Source organism: Equus asinus, chromosome 6, assembly GCF_041296235.1.
Source record: "Equus asinus isolate D_3611 breed Donkey chromosome 6, EquAss-T2T_v2, whole genome shotgun sequence".
Taxonomy (NCBI): Eukaryota; Metazoa; Chordata; class Mammalia; order Perissodactyla; family Equidae; genus Equus; species Equus asinus.
In genome coordinates this window covers 94,023,857-94,042,889 of record NC_091795.1, presented here as the reverse complement: position 1 = coordinate 94,042,889, position 19,033 = coordinate 94,023,857, and the positions used below count along the sequence as shown (strand labels likewise).

The following is a 19,033-nucleotide window of genomic DNA, read 5'->3' as shown; positions in this document are numbered from 1 at the left end:
CCTTCTGAGTACGTTTATAGAAGATCTATGCTCTGTTAAGGTAATTTCCTAGGTGCAAAAAGACAGAGGTCTCTCTATTAAGGTTTTTTTGCTGTTGTCACTTTGATTAAATATTATGAGCTTTGTTTCATTGACCCTTGTTTTACAATGACAAGATCAGCAACCTCTTGATCTTGTTTAAGTGTTTAAAAATCTTTTGATATTTTTGACAAGCTTCTCCCTCAAACAAATAGTCAAGTCCTGAATAAAGGCTTTCCTTTGACCTGGATGAAGGAAGAGAATTTCTCTGAGGATTTTCAGAGGGCCCCTGAAACTTCTCAAAGAAGTTTGTTGTCTCTTCCTCTGAAGGAGGGACACTAGTTAGGCTTGTTTGGTGCTAAATTGCATGAGAAGCATTGTCAAGTAAATGATGATAAACCTCAGGTTATATTGTGTAGGTAAATGTTATTCACTATTTTAACCTTGCTACTGATGAGGATTATTTTAGGCTGGTTACTGTTGAAAATTGCAGATGAGGAGACTCTGAGAAGTGGAGATTGCTTGCCCTTTGATAAGAGACATTTGCACTTGTGAAGGAAGTCTCCATTGTGGGCGTTTCCCTCTCTGCACCAGGAGGAATGGGGGAAGACCTTTTCTCTAGAAACTCTTAATGGGGGTGGCAAGGACTTAAGTCTTGTTTATTGTGCTTGTCTGGTGACCTCATGTAGCTGAGCCCCCACCACCAACGTCCTCCTTTATCTTTAGCTAAAGATAGTATTTAGGGTGGTGGCTTCCGGCATTTACTTAATCCGACTTGATTCTTATCTGAAAGTTATAGGACCACCCAATAGCCAGACCCCACTGCACTGATACCATTTTAACTTTTTTACACATTCTTTCCTTTGTTTTCTAAAGAGATGACTCACATGCCTATGCCTTAGATTTATCTCTACTGTCAACCCGTGTTTGCAGCAGCAGCTCCTCCTGCCCATGGGTCCTGTCCCCATGCTGTTCTCTAGATAGGATAGCACTACTGCCAGACCTTGAGAGAGTCCAAAAAAAAAATCTTTCTTTTGACTCCTCAGCTCACTGACCTCGCATCAGCTACGTTGCTTCCAACATCACAAGGGAGAAGACCAGGACAGCATTCTATTGTTTAATTTGGTTTACAAATGGGTCTTACTTAAATGATAAACAAGGATGGTTATCAAGCTGGGTATGCTGTCCAGCCTCAAGAATGCCTGCTACTTTCTGTTAACTCTGCTAATCCAGTAAAAAGATTTCCTTCTACAGGCTTAAGAAATCACCACGGAAGAAGAAAAATAATATATGTAGGTTGCAACAAAAGGGGAAAATAATACTTCTGGCAACTTTCTCCTAGTGGCTCATATAGCCTCCACTACTTGTGCTATATGCCCAAAGTATAATCCAGAGAAGCCACTTCATGAGTCACAAAGCCACTTTCCCTTCCTAAGGGACCCTTTGAGGTATGACAATTGGACTTTGTCCAAATGCCACCATCTCAAGGATAAATATGTCTTGTAATGATCTGTATGTTCTCACATTGTTTTGAGGCCTTTCCTTGCAGAAGAGCAACAGCTTTAACAGTCGGTAAATTACTATTAGAGAGAATAATTCCTGTTTGAGGAATTCCTCCCGAGTTACACAGAGACTGGGGAACTCAAATCTGTTTGTAATGTTTGGCCAATATTGCAGCATTTCCACTGCGCTTATCATCCTCGATCCTCAGGATTGGTAAAACTAATGGCACAACTAGAACTTAATTGGCAACTTTCAGAAGCGTTTACTCTCTCACAGTCAAAAGCTCTTGTGCTAGTGCTCCTTAATCTTAGATCTATACTTTTTGTAAACATCGGCTGTCTCATTTTGAAATAATAATAAAACAGCCTATGCAATTAGATGAAGAAATATATGACCCAGCTTTTCTTAAGGGATATATTACATTGCTGTCACGGTCTTATTGAGGTACTTAAAGTAAAATGAAAGATTGGTAGCTGATCCTTTCACAGAGCTCCCAGATCTTAAGGATCATGGACTATAACCTGAAGAATTTATTTATTGAAAGAGACATCAAATAAGACTGTTTGCAGCCCTGTTGGAAAGGACCAAACCAGGAGGAGAAGAAGATGACATCTGTTGTAGACAGCTGTCCCAAGACTCCTGACCAGGCCTGTATTCCCAACCTTGTATCTCCTCATTTAAACATTTGTTATGCTTAAACTGTAAACCTTTGTTATAATTTGTTTGGAATACTATCATACTTAAAGAAAGGGATTAATTTGGAACAGACTGATCTTGAAGGCCAGGAATTTATCGAGTGACTCCTAATGGAACTCAATGGTTATGTGGAACAAATCTTTGGCCTTAGCTACTGCCTGGATGGCTAAAACACTGCACCCTGAGTTTCCTTTAAAAGCAAGGAAGGAGTCAGGCTGAGTTAAAACCTCTTGCCAATCTCCCTCTCTTTAAGGCCAGATGGGCTTTTTCAGTGCTCCACTGGTATGGCTATATTTGCTCCTTCTTTGGAGCTAAAAGATGTCATTATTACATATGGAAGCTCTGACTAAATTTACTCAAGAAGCCCTTAATGATAGTCAAGCAGGAATAGCCTTATTAAATACTGAAATGTCTTTAATGCGAAGGGCTGTCCTTCAAAATAGAATGGCTTTAGATATTACTGCATCCCAAGGTGGCACGTGTGCAATCATTCAGACTGAATGCTGTGTTTTTATACGTGATGAATCTTCCAATGTGTCATCTCTACTAAAGCACATGAAGAAGCGAGTGGAGGCCTTAAGTGATTCTACACACAGTTTGATTTTCTTGATTGGTTCCCTTTCAGTACCTGTTCCCTTTTTCGTTTGGGATCGCAATTCCTATTTCTATTACTTATTGGAATCCTTGTACTGGTCATAATATTCAAACTAATTGTTGTTTTCTTTACTCAGTATTGTAAGAGTAGCATACAAACTAAAGTAATGATTGCTCGATGGCTTAAAATGGTCGATCTATCTTATAATCCTGGACAAATTTCCTTTTCTGATAAAAACTATGCCTAAGAACTCATTTTAAACTAACGTTTTCAAAGAAGTTGAATTATTATGGTTACCGTACTTGTTCTATGATCATATACAATGTAACTGCAAAGTGTCATGGAAAAGCATATATACAATGTTTGTGCAACAATCTAAAATTAAGTGAAAATTACATAACCTATGAAATGCTTCCTCTGTTAATAAATATACTTCCCTGCTTGTTCACTATTTTCCCCCAATGTGGACGACTAGGCAAATAAATGAGATAAAAGCCTAGCACCGAGGGACCCAATGGACCCAGGGCAGGCAGCAACCACCCTGGCGCCAAGGGACAATATTTTGATCATCAATGCTTTCTATCAAAAGATTATAGATCAAAAGGGGAAAATGACAAATAAAAATGTCAAGTAATAGGATATATGGGAGTATATGAGGAAGCCATTTTGTGTAAACCTAATTCGGCCTGACCTTGTCTTTCTAAAAGGGCCTGACTGAGGCCGTTGAGCATGCATTATATACCTGCTTTAGAGATTCTCTATGGCAAGAAGAAAAGCCCTTGAGATAAAGGTGCAACTTCCCTCCCCCTCCCAACGTTGGCATTTCTTTAAGGATTAAGCATCTTTCCTTAGGCTAGAAACTGATTGCTGTGCTCACCTGTGGCCACCCAGCTCAAGACAATAGACTTGCCTCCTGCTACACCCTCTGAGAGAGCAGACCCACTACCTGCTGTGTCCATCAAGCACTGTGCCAACAGGGCAATGTTGTGACTATTGTGGGAGGGACATTTCAATCATATGTGAAACGTCCTGCTTGGGGGTATATAACCACTCTGTACACCTCACTTCTTTGGTGCCCTTTCTTCCTTTGGGAAGAAAGGCCCCGGGCCATGGTCCTCAGATTTCAGCTCAGAATAAACTCACCTAAATTTTCATTTATAGATTGGTTATGGATTATTTTCATCGACAGTGGAGAGTAAGGCTAAATTTAAGGCATAGGTATGTGAGCCATCTCTTTACAAGACAAAGGAAAGAACATGTAAAAAAGTTAAAATGGTATCATTGCAGGTGGAGTCTGGCCATTGGGTGGTCCCACAACTTTTAGATAAGAATCCAATCTGATTAAGTAAAGGCCAGAAGCCACCACCCTAAATCAGTTACATGAGGTTGCCAGACAATAATCAACTTAAGTTCTTGCCTTCCCCATTAAGAGTTTCTACAGATAAGGCCATCCCCCTTCTTCCTGGCACAGAGAGGGAGGCATCTTTACAGATGGAGGTTTCCCTTACAAATGTAAATGTTTCCCAACAAAGGGCAATCAAACTCCAGTCCTTGGAGCCTGCTTCTCATCTGCAGTTTTAAAATTAACCAGCCTAAAATCTTCATCACACGTGATTTTTTTACTTCCTTCTTTATACTTTTCTGTGCTTTACACATTCTCTATAAGAAGCAAAGAATTACGTTTATAAACAGAAAAGAAGTTACTTGAAAAAAGTCAAGCTACCCCTACAGCAGTTGTTATAAACTATTACAAATTCCAATATTTAACAAGAAGCTTCAGATGTGAAAGACTGGAAAGATTTTAGATTTGGGGCAGGAAAAATTTAAGTAAGACAAGAACCATTGTAGGTCCTTATTATTTTCTTAATCAGACGTCCAGGAGTTATTTTGTGTCTGACTCTTCTTTTATTTCTTAAAATAAGCTAGGTAGAGGAAACCATATTTATAGAAAGAATGGTGCCATAAGTGAAGTAGGGGACATTTCTAAACATGTTGCCCAATCTTGAGAAGCCAGGTCAATGGTTGTGAATGTTGAAGGCTAGAAAAATGTGGACCGAAATGGAAAGCATGGGTTGTCCCAGAGTTATGACCCAGTCCTGTAGGCTTGCTGGGATCAGTGATAAGGACACAAGACTTGTATCACAGGCCTGAGTTCCAGCTCTGCCATTAGCCAGTTGTGTGACCCCTGGCAATTCATGACTCTTCTGTGAGGATCCCTACACTTGAGGTCTGCTCCCAGCTCCAGGCTTCTGTTTTCCCAGGCTGGAAAGAATGGCATTACCAGATGAAGTCCAAGATTGGAGACTCCGCATCATATCCAAGCAGGCCATTCCTTCCTTGGAATTGCCACTTAAGCTCCCCATACACACCAGGTTTCCTCATCCCTGGGTTTCAGGTGTCCTCCCTCTGGAAGATGTTGCAAGGACTGACTAATGCACTTGAGTGTCCCAATAACGATGATGCAGAGCACAGGTGCTAGGAGGCCCAAACTGCCAATTATAAATCCACAACAGGATGCCTGGATGAGCACGTTGTGACCTTTAAAGCCACATTTCTGTCCCGCATCTGGGGCCTCTCATCCCAGCATATGGGCTTACACCTCCTGTCTCATTCCAAATAGCCGAAAGCATTCACGGTTGACAGTCTGACGGGTTTTATGCAGTCAGGGGAGCCCAGTCTCACGGAAGCCACCACACCTTCTTCAACCCCCCAAAGAATAATTCTGAGATTTTGATCTTTCCCAGAAACCACTGAAAACATCGTCCGCAGAGACGGATGAACTGAAGTTTCCTCCTTTACTCCAGAGAAAATGAATTCTCAGAGTTTTTTGTTTTGTTTTTTAACATCCACACGTTAATTTCTGGGGTTTCCCTTTCTCCGTTTCAAACAGCACAGATCGTGACCTCACGTGGTGGGACTCGACGCTAAGTTTCCGATCCCTCCTGTCCACAGGGCAGTTTGGAAGGGGGTAAGGTGAGGTGGGCGCGCCAGGCATGGAGAGTTTCCTTGGCGACCAAGGGCAAGCTCACGCCCACGGGCAGGAAGATTTGTGCCTCTGCCTAGGTGTGTGTTCCAGAACATATGGGAACCTGTTGCGTCGCTTCCCCAGGGCCGTCCTGTCTCTCGGTGATTCTCCTGAGACCCTGTCCCCTGTCACTGTGGGGGTGGGGGGGGGGGTGGGGAGACGCGAGGCATCGGACGGAGAGCAGGTGCCCCGTCCCCAGTGCTTCGCCTGTCCCTGCGTGTCTCGGTCGTATTCACGTCCGGTCCGCTCTGCTAGGTTGTGGGGCTGGGGTCCCCGTCGGATGCTCCCCGGAATCCCGCCAGGGCAAGGGGTTCGGGGATCTTTGCCAAGACTCGAAGGCAGCGTCCCATTTCCGCTGCCCTCCCGCAGCGGGCGCGGGGCCTCCAGCCCGGCCACGCGGGAGGCGGGCGGCCCGGTATGCAAATACCCGGCGGGCGGGGACCGTCTCCCCGCCAGGATTAAAGCGCGGGGCGGGGCGGGGCGCCGAGCAGCAGCCGTGGTCTCCGGGAGCCGGCCGTGCGCGCCCGCCTGCCCGCCCGCAGCCCCGACCGCGCGTCCCGGCTCCGGGTAAGGACGCGCGGCGCCTCGGGACTCGAGGCGGCGGGGGGAGAGGCGCGCGCCCCGCTACCAGAGCGCAGCGCGAGCCCCCCGGGTCCCCTTGGTCCCGGCGTCGCCTCGGCCCACGGACGCCGTCTGGGTCCGCGCTTTCTCCGTGGGAACCAGGGAACCGGCGCCTCCGCTGCGCCCTCCCCGGGGCCGGGCAGGGGGCATCTCCCCAGGTTCTGCGTGGGGCCAGTTTGTCCTCATCGTAGTCAAGACCGAAAGGAACAGCGTTCGATGCGCGCGGGGTTAGGAGGGTCTAAGATTATCTAGGAGTGGAGTGAGACTGGGGGTGAAAAAGAGACGCTTCAATGATGGGGCTCTGGCTGTTACCCCGTTTTTTCCCTAGGCATCCGGGGGCGCTTTGGGAGGCAGTGGGAAGGGAGACAGGCCGAGGGGATAAAGGTGTGGGTGTGTACACGATTGAATGAGCAGAGCTAATCGACTTGAGCACACACTGGACAGAAACCACCTGCCAGGCTAGCAAGTTACCCACCTCTGCAGAGTGGACCCTTAGTGTTGTGAAAAAAATCACTTTAGTAATCCCCTCACCTTTTTTTTCCTTATTTTATAAAAAGAAGAATCCTTCTGAAGTCTATTTTTAAAACTAGCAGCAATCTCAAGGTTGGTCAGTTAAGATGTGGGATTTGCCTCCTTGTCTCATTCCTGCCTCCACCCCATCCTGCATTCCAGAAGATGCAAGGTGGAAGGGAGAAACATACCATTCCAGAAGGCGCCCAAATCCAGCTTGCTGTCCCCTGTTTTATGATGTCAGGTGGGGTGTTCACGGGACTGGAGAGTGAAAGGAACAGGATCCCGCTCTTCTCTCCTCCCCCCTCCTTCTTAAAACCAGTCAGAACCTCCCTAGGAAAGGAGGACCTTCAGGAGACTTTGTGAAGACCTGAGGGCTTTCCAAGAGGAGATAAGAGCACTGCAGATCAGCCCACGGCTTGGTGCAGATGCGTGTCCTTGGAAATATAGACTCTGAACTGGACGGTCAAAGGGCAGAGAATGGGAATGGGGAAAACGACTGATCCTTGAGAGGATTAATTCTGAGGGAAGGGAGTGGTGAAGAAATAGAGATATTTGATACTTCTCTCTTCTGTTTCTGTTTGTGTATGCTGCTGTGGTTCTGGTTAGTAACTGGAGAAAAGAAGCCTGGAAGCATGTCGGAGTTTTGGTTAATTTCTGCCCCTGGCGATAAGGAAAATTTACAGGCTCTGGAGAGGATGAATACAGTAACCTCCAAGTCCAACTTGTCTTATAACACCAAATTCATGATTCCTGACTTCAAGGTAAGATTCCTGGGGAGGAGGAAGGGTGATGGATTGGGGTCAGGGGATGTCATCTGGGAAGCCAAGAAGAATATAATAGGGCAAAGCAAAGGACCAGCCAGGAGCTGAGGATGCACAGGTGGCATCGATGGTTTGGATGAGACCTCATGCCGTGGCCCCAAATTAATTGGGGTACCTATGGACATAGAGCTACAGGACAGAATGAATAGGGAGACTATGGTGTGGGTAGCTGTATCTAATACTTCAAAAAGTCGGAAGAGTGTTTTACTCACTTGGGTCCTCGTGAGTTCTCAGCTTCTTCCTGTTTTGTCTTCAACAAGTGGGGAGCTTCAGCCTTGATTGTGCTTTTGACCTGGGGGCAGGAGAGCCAGGATCCTTCTGGTTCTGATGGAGAAGAAGGAAGGGGGTTTAGTGATAACTAGGCAGATGGCAGAAAGAGATTTGACAGTGTGTGAGCGTCCAAGGGCTCTTGCAGTGGAGAACAAAGTTAAAATGAAACAAACGTGAAAGCGGAGCAAGATATGTACAATCTTTTTACTTAAAATAAGAGTGGACTTTTTGCAGTGCTATGTAAGATTGTAGGTTTCCAAAGGAAGAAGCTTAAGTCATTCTTCCGGATGACTCCAGTGTAAACGCGTTGTGGGTACTGGAGGAATGGCGTTAACTGCTCCGAGGCCACTCTTTAGCACACTGCCTGTAATTCTCTTCCAAACCTCAATTTGCCCCTCCGCCAAAAGAGCTGCCCCGTCAGCTACCGTGAGTTGTTTGTGATGTTGCCACAGTTGCTCGTATGCTGGGGGCCAGGCACTTTAAATGCATCGCCTTGAATCTGCACAACTCCCACGTTAGGGGTCCTGTCCCGCTGAGGCCAGCAATGAGTTCTGAACCCATATCTCGCTGACTTTTCAAACCTGTCACTGTTGTCCAGTGACAGACGCTGCGAAGGTTCATAAATTCAGCATCCTCTCATCGCTTACTATGTGTGAGGCTCTGTGCTAGACTGGAGGGAACAAAGATAAAAAAGACACGTCCCCTGCCAAATGTTGCTTAAAATCAAGTTGCTTGAAAAGAAGCAACTTCACTTACTAGAAATATCCAGGCTTCATAATTTCCTAATTACTTTTTAATGTCTGATTGGTTGATAATATGGTAAAGTTTTTCCTTCTGATTCTGTGAATAGGTCTTTAAGTACAGTTTAGGGCTCTGTAATAATTTCCATACTAAGAAATACATGGTTATAAGTCATCTGAAAAGAAAAGGACTTCCCCAAATGATGAAGTGGGAGGAAAAGCTGGACCCCTGCCCCAGCAAGATCACACTGATAACAGCAGAGAACAACGGAGAAAGGGATCGGTTGGACTGTCTCGGAGAAGAAAGGCTTTTAGAAATGACAATGTATTTAACTTGCTCTCTGGTGTATCTCTCCCTTGGCTGTGGGGATTACTCACATGACTAGCAGACCGCCATTGTAAGAGGAAAATGAGCTGAGGGCAGACCACAATATAGTAGTCACTGCTTCCTATGGCAGAAATATGACAATTTATTCTGTTGGCAAAAACAAAAACAAAACCAAAAAACCCCTGCAAAATCCATTGATTTCCCTTTAGCGCGCTTCCCACTTGTTTGGCCATTGACCAAGGACAGCTAACTCAGGATGGAAGTTGCAGAATTCCCTGCCCTGTTGTTGAAAAGGCACCCATGCTCCTCTGCCGGCAAGTGTGAACCTCTCACTTCTTTGCAATCTTTCTAGGTGGGGACCTTGGACTCCCTTGTTGGCCTCTCTGATGAGTTGGGGAAACTTGATGCCTTTGCTGAAAGGTAAACTATTTCTTATTTACTACATACAAGTGAGAATTTGACATTGTTGTCAAAGGACACGGTGCTCTTGCTTCGGCTGAGCCCATACTCGTCTGAACCTGGTCCTGGAGGTCGCAGAGAGCGCCTGGGTAGGTGGGGTGAGGGACGCAGCTGCCTCTCGTAGTTTTGTTTGCTGGAGGCAGCATTTTTTGAGGGGGGCTGCCTTCAAAATGAAGAAGACCGTGACAGGTGCTGAAAAATAATTGATGTAGTTTTCCCCCAAGGCTTTTAAGTGTTTTGTTCGGTTCTGTTTTTGTAGTAACATATGCACATAGTAAAAAATTCAGAGCACAAAAGGAAGGCCGTCCAATGAAAATTAAGCTTTCCTCTTGCTTGTTTTTCTTTTTCTTGTCCCTCATTTCCTCTCTTTTGAGGCAATGTTATAATTTCCTAGGAGAGCCTTCCAGAGACAGCCTGTACAAGTAACTATGAATATATTCTTAAAAATAATTTTAGACAAATGATAGCATATATCCTGCACCTTGTTTTTTTCACTTAATCGCATATCTTAGAGATAGTTTCGTCAGTCCATAGCTGCGCATTGTTTTTCCTGGCTGCGTTACCTTGAATAGGGCTGCCCTAATTTATTTGAATTTCCCTATTGATGGACATTTAAGTTTTTCAGTCTTTTGCTATTACAAACAATGCTGTAAGGACAACCCTTTTACATGCTTCTTTTTGCACACGTAGGAGTGGGATAATTAAAACTCAACACGCAGGGTCAAAGAGCGTTTGCATGTAAGATTTTACAGCTGTGTCCATGGTACCCCTCCAAGCACTTGTTCCTATTCACTGTCCCACCAAAGGTGTAGGAGGATATTTTAGAGTCTTAAAATCATTTATTCTTTAAAAAAACTTGTTATGAGTCCGATAGATAATCGTTGGAAAATATATACAAGGTATAGAAAAGCATGAAAAAGAGGGACTGGCCCGGTGGCGCAGCAGTTAAGTTCGCACCTTCGCCTTCCCTGGCCCAGGGTTCACCGGTTCGGATCCCGGGTGCGGACATGGCACCGCTTGGCAAGCCATGCTGCGGCAGGCGTCCCGCGCATAAAGTAGAGGAAGATGGGCATGGATGTTAGCTCAGGGCCAGTCTTCCTCAGCAAAAAGAGGAGGATTGGCAGCAGTCAGTTCAGGGCTAATCTTCCTCCAAAAAAAAGTATGAAAAAGAAAATATCAATCACTCATAATTATGCCCTCCAGAGATAACTAGTGCTATTTTGCAGGATGTACATCCAATTTTTCCTACATATAAATATTATTTATGCCTACATATATCAATAAAGGTGACATCATATTCTCTATATTTTGTAACTTACTTTTCCCTTCATATCTTCATCTTTTGATCTCACCATTAACTATTCCGTGGTGATATTATGCCGTATGGATTTACTATAATTTATCTATTAGGTAGTTTTTAAATAATAATAATTCCTTGTTTTGGTGAGGATGAAAACTCTGTTGTTTATCAAGTGTTTTCACTTGGTTTAAAAAAAATACAGATGGGATAGATGAGGAAACAGTCTTCACGGCCAGCTCTTATGCCTACTGAACTGCACAGACAGGACAGGGACCTGGGGTTTCACTGTTGATCTTGCTGCCTCCGTAGAGCATTTCAGATTTTCAGAGCCTGTGGCTGCGCGCTTTTTTTCCCTTCTCAGTGGAGTGGTGATATGGCTCCTACTGCCTTTTCTAACTTTTATGGTTTTGGTGAGGAAGATTGTCCCTGAGCTAATAACCGTTACCAGTCTTCCCCCTTTTTATTTTTTGCTTGAGGAAGGTTGTCTCTGAGCTAACATCTGGGCCAATCTTTTTCTGTTTTGTATGTGGGATGCTGCCACAGCATAGCTAGGTGAGCGGTGTGTATGTCCGTGCCTGGGATCTGAACCTGCGAACCCTGGGCTGCTGAGGCGGAGGGCGCGAACTTAACCATTATGCCACTGGGCCAGCCCCCTAATGCATTTTTAATGGGAAATTTATAGTTAGGAGTTCTAGAGGTCATACTTTGAGGATTTCTAATCCACACGTGGGTGCCGTGGGTTAGAAAGTAGGTTTTCTATGTTCCAGGTGCTGTTCACCTACCCATCGCCTAAGAATAGAAAGAATCCTTTGTTGGTAACATCTTGCTGTATGTGGGATGTTGGAGTAACCACATAAAAGCAGTGCTAGCCACCAAGTAGTTTGTGGCTCATGGCCTTTGAGAAAGAAAGCTAACATTTGGCCTTCTCGTCTGAAAATGGGATAATAGTGATCACCTCTGTGCTGTCAGGGAAGAACGAAGGGCAGTCAAATCATGTTACATCAAGTATTATCAAACCCCGGGACATGTGCTGTGAAAAATTAACATCCAAGAAGACTGGCTTCATCTCTAAATATCAGCTGCTTTCTTAGGCTGCTCTGCGCCCTGGGGAGGAGTGTCTGACAGATCATGGAGGCCAGCCCCCTGCCCTCAGCTGGCAACCGCCTTTGGTGCAGCAATGTGGGCGTAAGAAGTGTGACTTGCTCGCAGGTCTGCGGCAGAAATGACGGCCAGTCAGCATTTAATCTTTCCAGACCTTTCTGGACCTTTTTTTGCTACCGATTTTCTTCCCTAGTGCGAGTCCTCAAACCTCTTCCCCAAAGCCCCCTCTCGCTCCACAGCTCTGTGATGCTGGATTATTACTTCCACTTTTGTTTCTTCTGTTTGTTTTTCTGGGTAAGCACTCATGTTTTGTTCTGTCCCTGATTGTTGCACAAGTTGCTTGCGATGGCAGTAAAGCATTTGTTTAAGAAATTGTATGAGTATGTGTGAGCAAGCATAGTTAAGGCTGTAATTGTGAAACAGACGAGACCAAGAGGAATTAAAGTGTTTTTAAGAAACAGGCCTAGGTGTGGTAAGAATGAAAATCACTATGCATTGTTTTATTTTTCCTTGTGAGTATAAATTCTCAAGAGCCTTCCCATCAGAGGAAAGAGAAAAATGGTGTGGTTTGAGCACCCGCAGTTCTTATTTCTAGCATTTGTCTAGTCCGGGGTCAGGGTACCTTGTCTTTGGGGTAATAATGGGATCCTGATAAAATACGAGAGCGGCTTCAGCTCTTTGAAATGCCCTACCTGGTTCTTTGAAAAGTACTCAAGTGTTATTAGATAAATAAATGCCGGCTGGGTGTATAACACGGGCAGCATAAACCTGTCAGCACTGCTTCTGGCCAGGAGAACAGAGAAGGGACGAGAGTTTTCAGGGTGTATTGTTTCCATATCCTTTTATTATTTATACTTGGGGCACTAGAGTGTTTTTCCATGTAGGTAGAAGGCAGGTTTTGCTTACTAGAGTCTTCCCTTTATTTTTGATTTATTCCCTCGTGCTGCCTTTGTGAATTTGCCCTGTATTAACACCGTAATTCATGAATGTTTGAGAAAACAAACGATTTTATCTTTAAAAAAGCCCCCCCCACCCCCACCGCCTTTTCAACATTTGTACCTCTCATGGTATCTTAGCCCGTTTTGCGGTGCTGGTTGAAATATTACATTTCACAGGCGCTTGGGCATTCAGATAGACCTCAGGGGTTTCTATGGTACTTTGGTGATTGTCCCCTGCCCCTGAGTGCATTACCTGGCCTGGGGAAGAGCTGGTGGCTTTCTTTACCCACGTGGTTCCCTGAAGTCGACTGAGGGTTGGCTGATCAAAGATTACATATCTGAGTGTGGATGTCAGCTTAGTGACGCGGATCTTAAGGAGCTGGTTCTTCTAAGGACATTCTAGAGAGAAGCAAAGTATAATTTAGAAAGAATTACCCAAGCTGCTTCTCTCTGTTACTGCAAGAATATCAGATTGAGATGATCTGCATAAGATAGCTTGGGTTCGTTAGACAAATATCAGTTGGATGCCTCTTAATGCTGTGTGCTTTCTAGACTCTTCAGAGTAGCTTGGCAGTCCTACTGTGTTCGTTCGCTATTCTCTCGCTCTCTGTAATGACTACTTCAAACCTTCCCCACGCCCCATTCACCCCCAGTTATCACCTGCTCGTCCTCCTCAGCTCCCCCAGACTCTCTTCCCGCCCCTGCCTTCAGATCGGCTGATTTACCCTCTCCTGTTATGACCGAGTGCACCCCTCCTTCATAGCGCTTTCCACGGTGAGCTTGGGCAAGGTCTTGTGGGGGCATTTCAGACAAGATTACTCTCTGTCTTCCCAGCTAGACTGTAAGCTTCACAAGGCCAGTCGTTTGCACAGTTAGACCCCCAGCACCTATACCATTGTTGGCCTTCAATGACCAGCTGAGTGAATGAATGGAAGAAAGAATCCTGGAATATCAGAGCTGGACAGGCCCTTAGAGATCTAATCCAACCACTTCCTGTTCCAGACGAGGAAACATGCCCATAGAGAAGCTCCTAGAAAGAGCTAGATAGGCTCAGGGTGGCAGAGCAGAGAGCATAGACCCTTGATCCAGGTTCACCAACTTGCCCGTTAATGGTCTGTCTGTCTGTACCTACCCTGCCTCTGACTGGTTCCCCCAGCCCCAGCAGGACCAGGTGTCCTGGGCTTCATAGGAACCAACCAGAAAAGAGCTTCTTCCTCCCCCTTCCACCCTCCCAGTCTCCACCATCAATCATTCTTATTATTTATGACAACATTTACTAGTATTTCTTAATGCAGACCTTTAAAAATGTCTTACTCATGTCATATTCATTGCTCAGATAATTATCACTGACCTTTTAAAAAAGTGATATATTTGCACGTTAAAAAATCAAATGGTATAAAGGTGTAAAAGGGAAATAGGAAGCTCCACTTTAATCCCAGTGCCTCCCCATAGGTAACCATTATTAGGGTTTCGCGTGGTTCCTTTCCTGGTGAAACAAAAGAAAACAAAACACACGCATACACTTACATATGTTCATGACCCAGCCCAAATATTTACAAATCTTGAAGACCTTATTTTAAGATATCTACTAAGCACAAACAGATTTTTTTTTTTTTTTTTTTAGATATAGCTCAAGCATTTAGGGCAGAATCTGGCACATGGTTGGTGCAAAGATCCTGTTGATGATTCATTTGGGATTACACTGAAATTAGGGGGGATTAACATTCTTATCATTTTGAGTGTTTCCATGAGCACAGTTCATCTTTCAATTGACTTGATTGTTTTTGTTTGTTCCTGTGGTAAAGGTTTCATGTTTTGTTAAACATCTTTCACAATATCTTACTGATTTTTTCCAAAGTATTACATTTTCTATTTTGTTGCTGTTGTCAATGAGATCTTTTCTCTAAATGCTTATTGTTTGTAAATAGGGGTTTTCATGTATTAACTTCACATGACCTGCCAACTTATTAAATTTCCTTATTGCTTCTAATAGTTTTTCAGCTTATTTTTTAAGGTTTTCTAGGCGTGTGATCATATTGTCTGCAAATAGTAATTTCTCCCCTTTTCTCTCATTTCTGTCTCTTGTTTAATTGTATTGGCTAGTGTTCCAGAAAAATATTTAATTTATCAGTGATGGTGGTGGATGTCTTAGTCTTGTGGCTACCCTTAATTTGAATAATTCTAGTGTCTCACCATTAAATGTCATTTTGGCTCATTTTGAAATATATTATCATACTAAGGAAGAATCTGTTTCTGTTTTGCTAAGAGTTTATCTGGAATGAGTATTGCATTTTTTTCAAATTTCTTTCGTGGCATGTAGTGAATTGGTCTTATATCTTTTTTTTGACTTTAATATGGCATGTTTATTAATAAATATTGTAGTTATTGGATCATACTTACATTCCAAGAAGAAACTCTACTTGGAATGTTAAACTCTGTTTGTTAACATTATAAGATTTTGCATCAGGATGCACGAATAACAATAATGCTAGTATCGTAATATTACCACCATAACAAATTTTTTATGTTGGTTACCTGTTGAAATGATAATTTGCATATTGGGTTACATAAAATATATTATTAAAACTAATTTTGCTGTTTTTACCTTTTTAAATGTGACGACTAGAGATTTTTAAAGTGCACATGTGGCTCCATTATATTTCTACTAGACGCTGCTGGACCAGATCTCTAGACAGGGCTCCTCAAACACACGCAAGAATCCCCTGGAGATCTTGATAGAATGCAGATCCTGATCCACTGGGGCTGGGCTCAGCCTGCGGTTCTGCATTTCTTACAAGCTCCCCAGTGCTACTGGTGCTGCTGGTCTACAGACCACGCTTGGCATCGCACAGCCGAACAGTGGCTATCAAACTGTAATGTGCATCAGAATCGTCTGGAAGCTTTGTTAAGATGTACATGACTGGGCTCCACCTCCAGAATTTCTGATTCAGCAGATCTGAGGTGGGGCCTGAGAACCTGCATTTCTCCAAGTTCCCAGGTGATGCTGCTGCTGCTGCTCCTGGCACCGAATTGAGAACAGCTGCTTTAGATGGTAATGCGATGTCTGTTTCTGGATGGTTTAAAATACGTCATTGTGACGTATTCGGGCTTGTTGCATTTTTAGGAGGAGTTCTAGTCACAGAATTTTCCAGTATTATTGGTCTCTTAGTTTTTTCTTTGGATGAAGAGGTGTATTGATTTTGGTAAGTTTCATTTTTCTAGAAAATAATCCGTTTCATCAACTTTCCCAAGTCATTTGCATAGAGTCTGCCAACCTACATTTTTGTGGGTTTTATAATCGTCTCTGCTAATTTCTCATTTTTTGGTTAGGCTACCCAGTGGCTTATCTATTTCACTCTTTAAGAGAAGCAGCTTTTATCTCAAACTTTTAAAATCAATTTTGTCACTTTTCTGATTTCTTTCTTTCTTTTTTTTTAACAATGGTTTTGTTTATTTCTTTCTTTCTTTCTTTATTTTTCTGCTTTATCTCCCCAAATCCCCCCAGTACGTAGTTGTATATCTTAGTTGCAGATCCTTCTCGTTGTATTTTTCTGATTTCTAATTTTTAAATTTCTGCATTTATCCTGATTTCCTCTCTCTTGCTTTATTTGGGTTTATTTTCTTGCTCTTTTCAGTAAAACATACTGAGTTATATGCTAATTCACTTCTTTTTTGTTTCATTCTATAATGCTTAAGGCAATGCAATTTTCTCTATTACGTAACTTTTGACATGTGGAATTTTCTTTTTTTCTCTTTCTTTCTTTTCTTCTTCTTCTTTTTTTTTGCTGAGGAAGATTCACCCTGAGCTAACATCTGTGCCATCTTCCTCTATTTTGTATGTTGGTCACCGCCATAGCATGGCCAGCAGTGAGTGGTGTAGGTCCACACTCGGGAACTGAACCCAGTGCCAAGGTGGAGCGTGCTGAACTTAACCATCAGGCCATGGGGCTGGCCCTACATATGGAATTTTCATTATCATTTTTTCTAGATCTTCTGCGAGGTTTTTAGGCCTTTTTAATTTCTGGGAGGTTAAGTTTTGTTGTTGTTTCTGTTTTTGTTTTTCATTACTAATTCCATTGCTTTGTTGTTAAAGAATGATGAAAGAGCTATTTCTACCTTTGGGAGTTTGAAGTTTTCTTTGTGAACTAATGTATTGCTGCTTTTTCTAAGTGTCCCATGGGTACCTAAGACAGGTACCGTTGTATTGTGTAGAGTTGATGTGTGTCTATTGGAGCGACATTATCCGTGATTTTCCTATCTGCCACATCCATGTTTTTATACCCTGTGCACTTTGCTGCTCTTACTGGAGGCAGAGAGGCCTGTGAAGTTATCACTCCACAGAGCACTGCCACCTGATGCCCTCTGTGCCTCTGTTTATATTCTTTTCTTTCTTGAATTCTACACCCCCGATGGTTGTCACTTACCTGTTTGGGTAACTGCCACTTATTGGCCACCCATTGTGTGCCAGGCACCATATTAGGCGCTCTCCATTTCCTCATGAAATCTTTACCACAGCCCCGTGCACTGGGTGAATATCCGCATGTTGTTGGCGAGCATATTGACCTTCAGAGAGTGAAGTCGCGTGTGCAGGGTACATAGCTGATGAGCGTCAGGCCTTAACCTGGTCAACCTGCCTCTCTCTCTTCCTCTGTCAGCGGTCCTTGGCAGATGGCAGTTGGCTTCTCCCCTGCTGCCCTGGCTTCATCACTTCCTTGAGACCCTGCTGGGACAGTCTCTCCTTTTCCTTAGGTGACTCAGTAGCTGACGGGCACAGTCCCAGTCTCTCTCCACCCACCCCCCACCAGCTCCCAGCAACTCTCACCAAACCAGAAGTCCAGCCAGCAGGGAAGGAAGGAATGTCGGCTGGCTGCTGCTGTGCACACGCATGGCCATAAGGGCCGGCCCGAGGCAGCATTGTGAAATTTACAGAATAAGCCCTTCGAGGCTAAATTTAGCAAGAGCATGTACATCTTAGACCTTGGCCAACCCCTAGCACCCACAGCTCCACTGTTCTCCAGAGCTCAGCCCAGTCCTGTTCGCTCAGCACTCTGTGTTGGCGCTCTTCACATCTTAAGTAGATGGCAGCCACTTAGACTTTCCTTATTTTCAGGAGCTTAAGGGGCAACTTTAATTGGTCCTTTCTGGCATTGGCTTCATGTCCTAAGTTAATATCGTTCTCAACAGACAGCTTGCGTATTTACATTCTCCTCTTATGTGGTGTTTCCCATCTCAGCCAAAGGCTCCGTGGGCCCCTGCCCCTGGCGCTCAAGCCGCCAGTCTGGGTGTCTCCTTCCTGACCATCCACTGAGACTCCAGCAAGGACAGAGCCCTGTAGGCTCCACCTCCAAAACCTGTCCCCTGTCTGTCCACTTTAGCATGTCCAGTGCTCCACCTTCATCCAAGCCACCTTCATCTTGTGTCTGTATTTTTGCAACAAACTCCTAACCCACCTCCCTGCTCCGCTTTCATCTACTTTACACACTGCAGCCGGAGTTCTCGCTCTCTGAGGAGACTCCACATTCCAGCCCTGACGGCCTAGTGGTTACAGTTCCGCACTCTCACTGCTCCGGCAGCCCAGGTTCGGTTCCCGGGGTGGTGGAACCACACCACCCATCTGTCGGTTGCCAGGCTGTGGTGGTGGCTCACACAGAACAATTAGAATGACTTACAACTGGGATATACAACCACACACTGGGGCTTTGGGGAGGATTGAAAAAAAAAGAAAATGAAGATTGGCAACTGATGTTAGCTCAGGGCGAATCTTTCCCTGAAAAAAAAACCCAAAAAAACAAAAAAACCCCAAAACTATTACTTTCTTAAAAAAAAACAAAAAACAAAACTTGATATCACCTGACTTTCTTGCTTGAAACTCTCTCGTAGCTTTCCAAGGCCCTCTGTAAAATCCATGCTCTTCACCCTGGTTTCCAGATCCCTAACTGATCAGGCCCCGGGTGTCCCCCTTCTTGGCTCACTGGACCACTCCCCTCCCACCACCCTGGCTGCATCCTGTCCTGAGTGGTGCCCAACCTGTTCTCCTAGCTTGAAGGCCCCCCAGCCTTACCCACCACCCCACTCTTGTGGGGGGCTTCTTCTTGTCATCCTGAT

General features: G+C 44.3%; 1 protein-coding gene across 19 annotated transcripts in view; it reads left to right on the top strand.

Moving 5' to 3' along the window:
• Positions 1–6,278: 6,278 nt before the first annotated feature.
• ATP6V1C2 (ATPase H+ transporting V1 subunit C2) overlaps positions 6,279–19,033 on the top strand; it is a 54,067-nt gene continuing 41,312 nt past the window's right edge. For 7 of the 19 annotated variants that reach the window (XM_014864597.3, XM_070512613.1, XM_014864595.3 and 4 more), the window contains exons 1-3: positions 6,304–6,404; positions 7,578–7,732; positions 9,483–9,550. In XM_014864597.3, coding sequence (XP_014720083.1) covers positions 7,604–7,732; positions 9,483–9,550 — 197 coding nt within the window. In that variant the 5' untranslated portion in view covers positions 6,304–6,404; positions 7,578–7,603. Of the gene's footprint in view, positions 6,405–7,307; positions 7,733–9,482; positions 9,551–19,033 lie in introns of those variants that run through there. The other 12 variants (XM_070512611.1, XM_070512609.1, XR_011504206.1 and 9 more) reach the window with 8 other exon arrangements.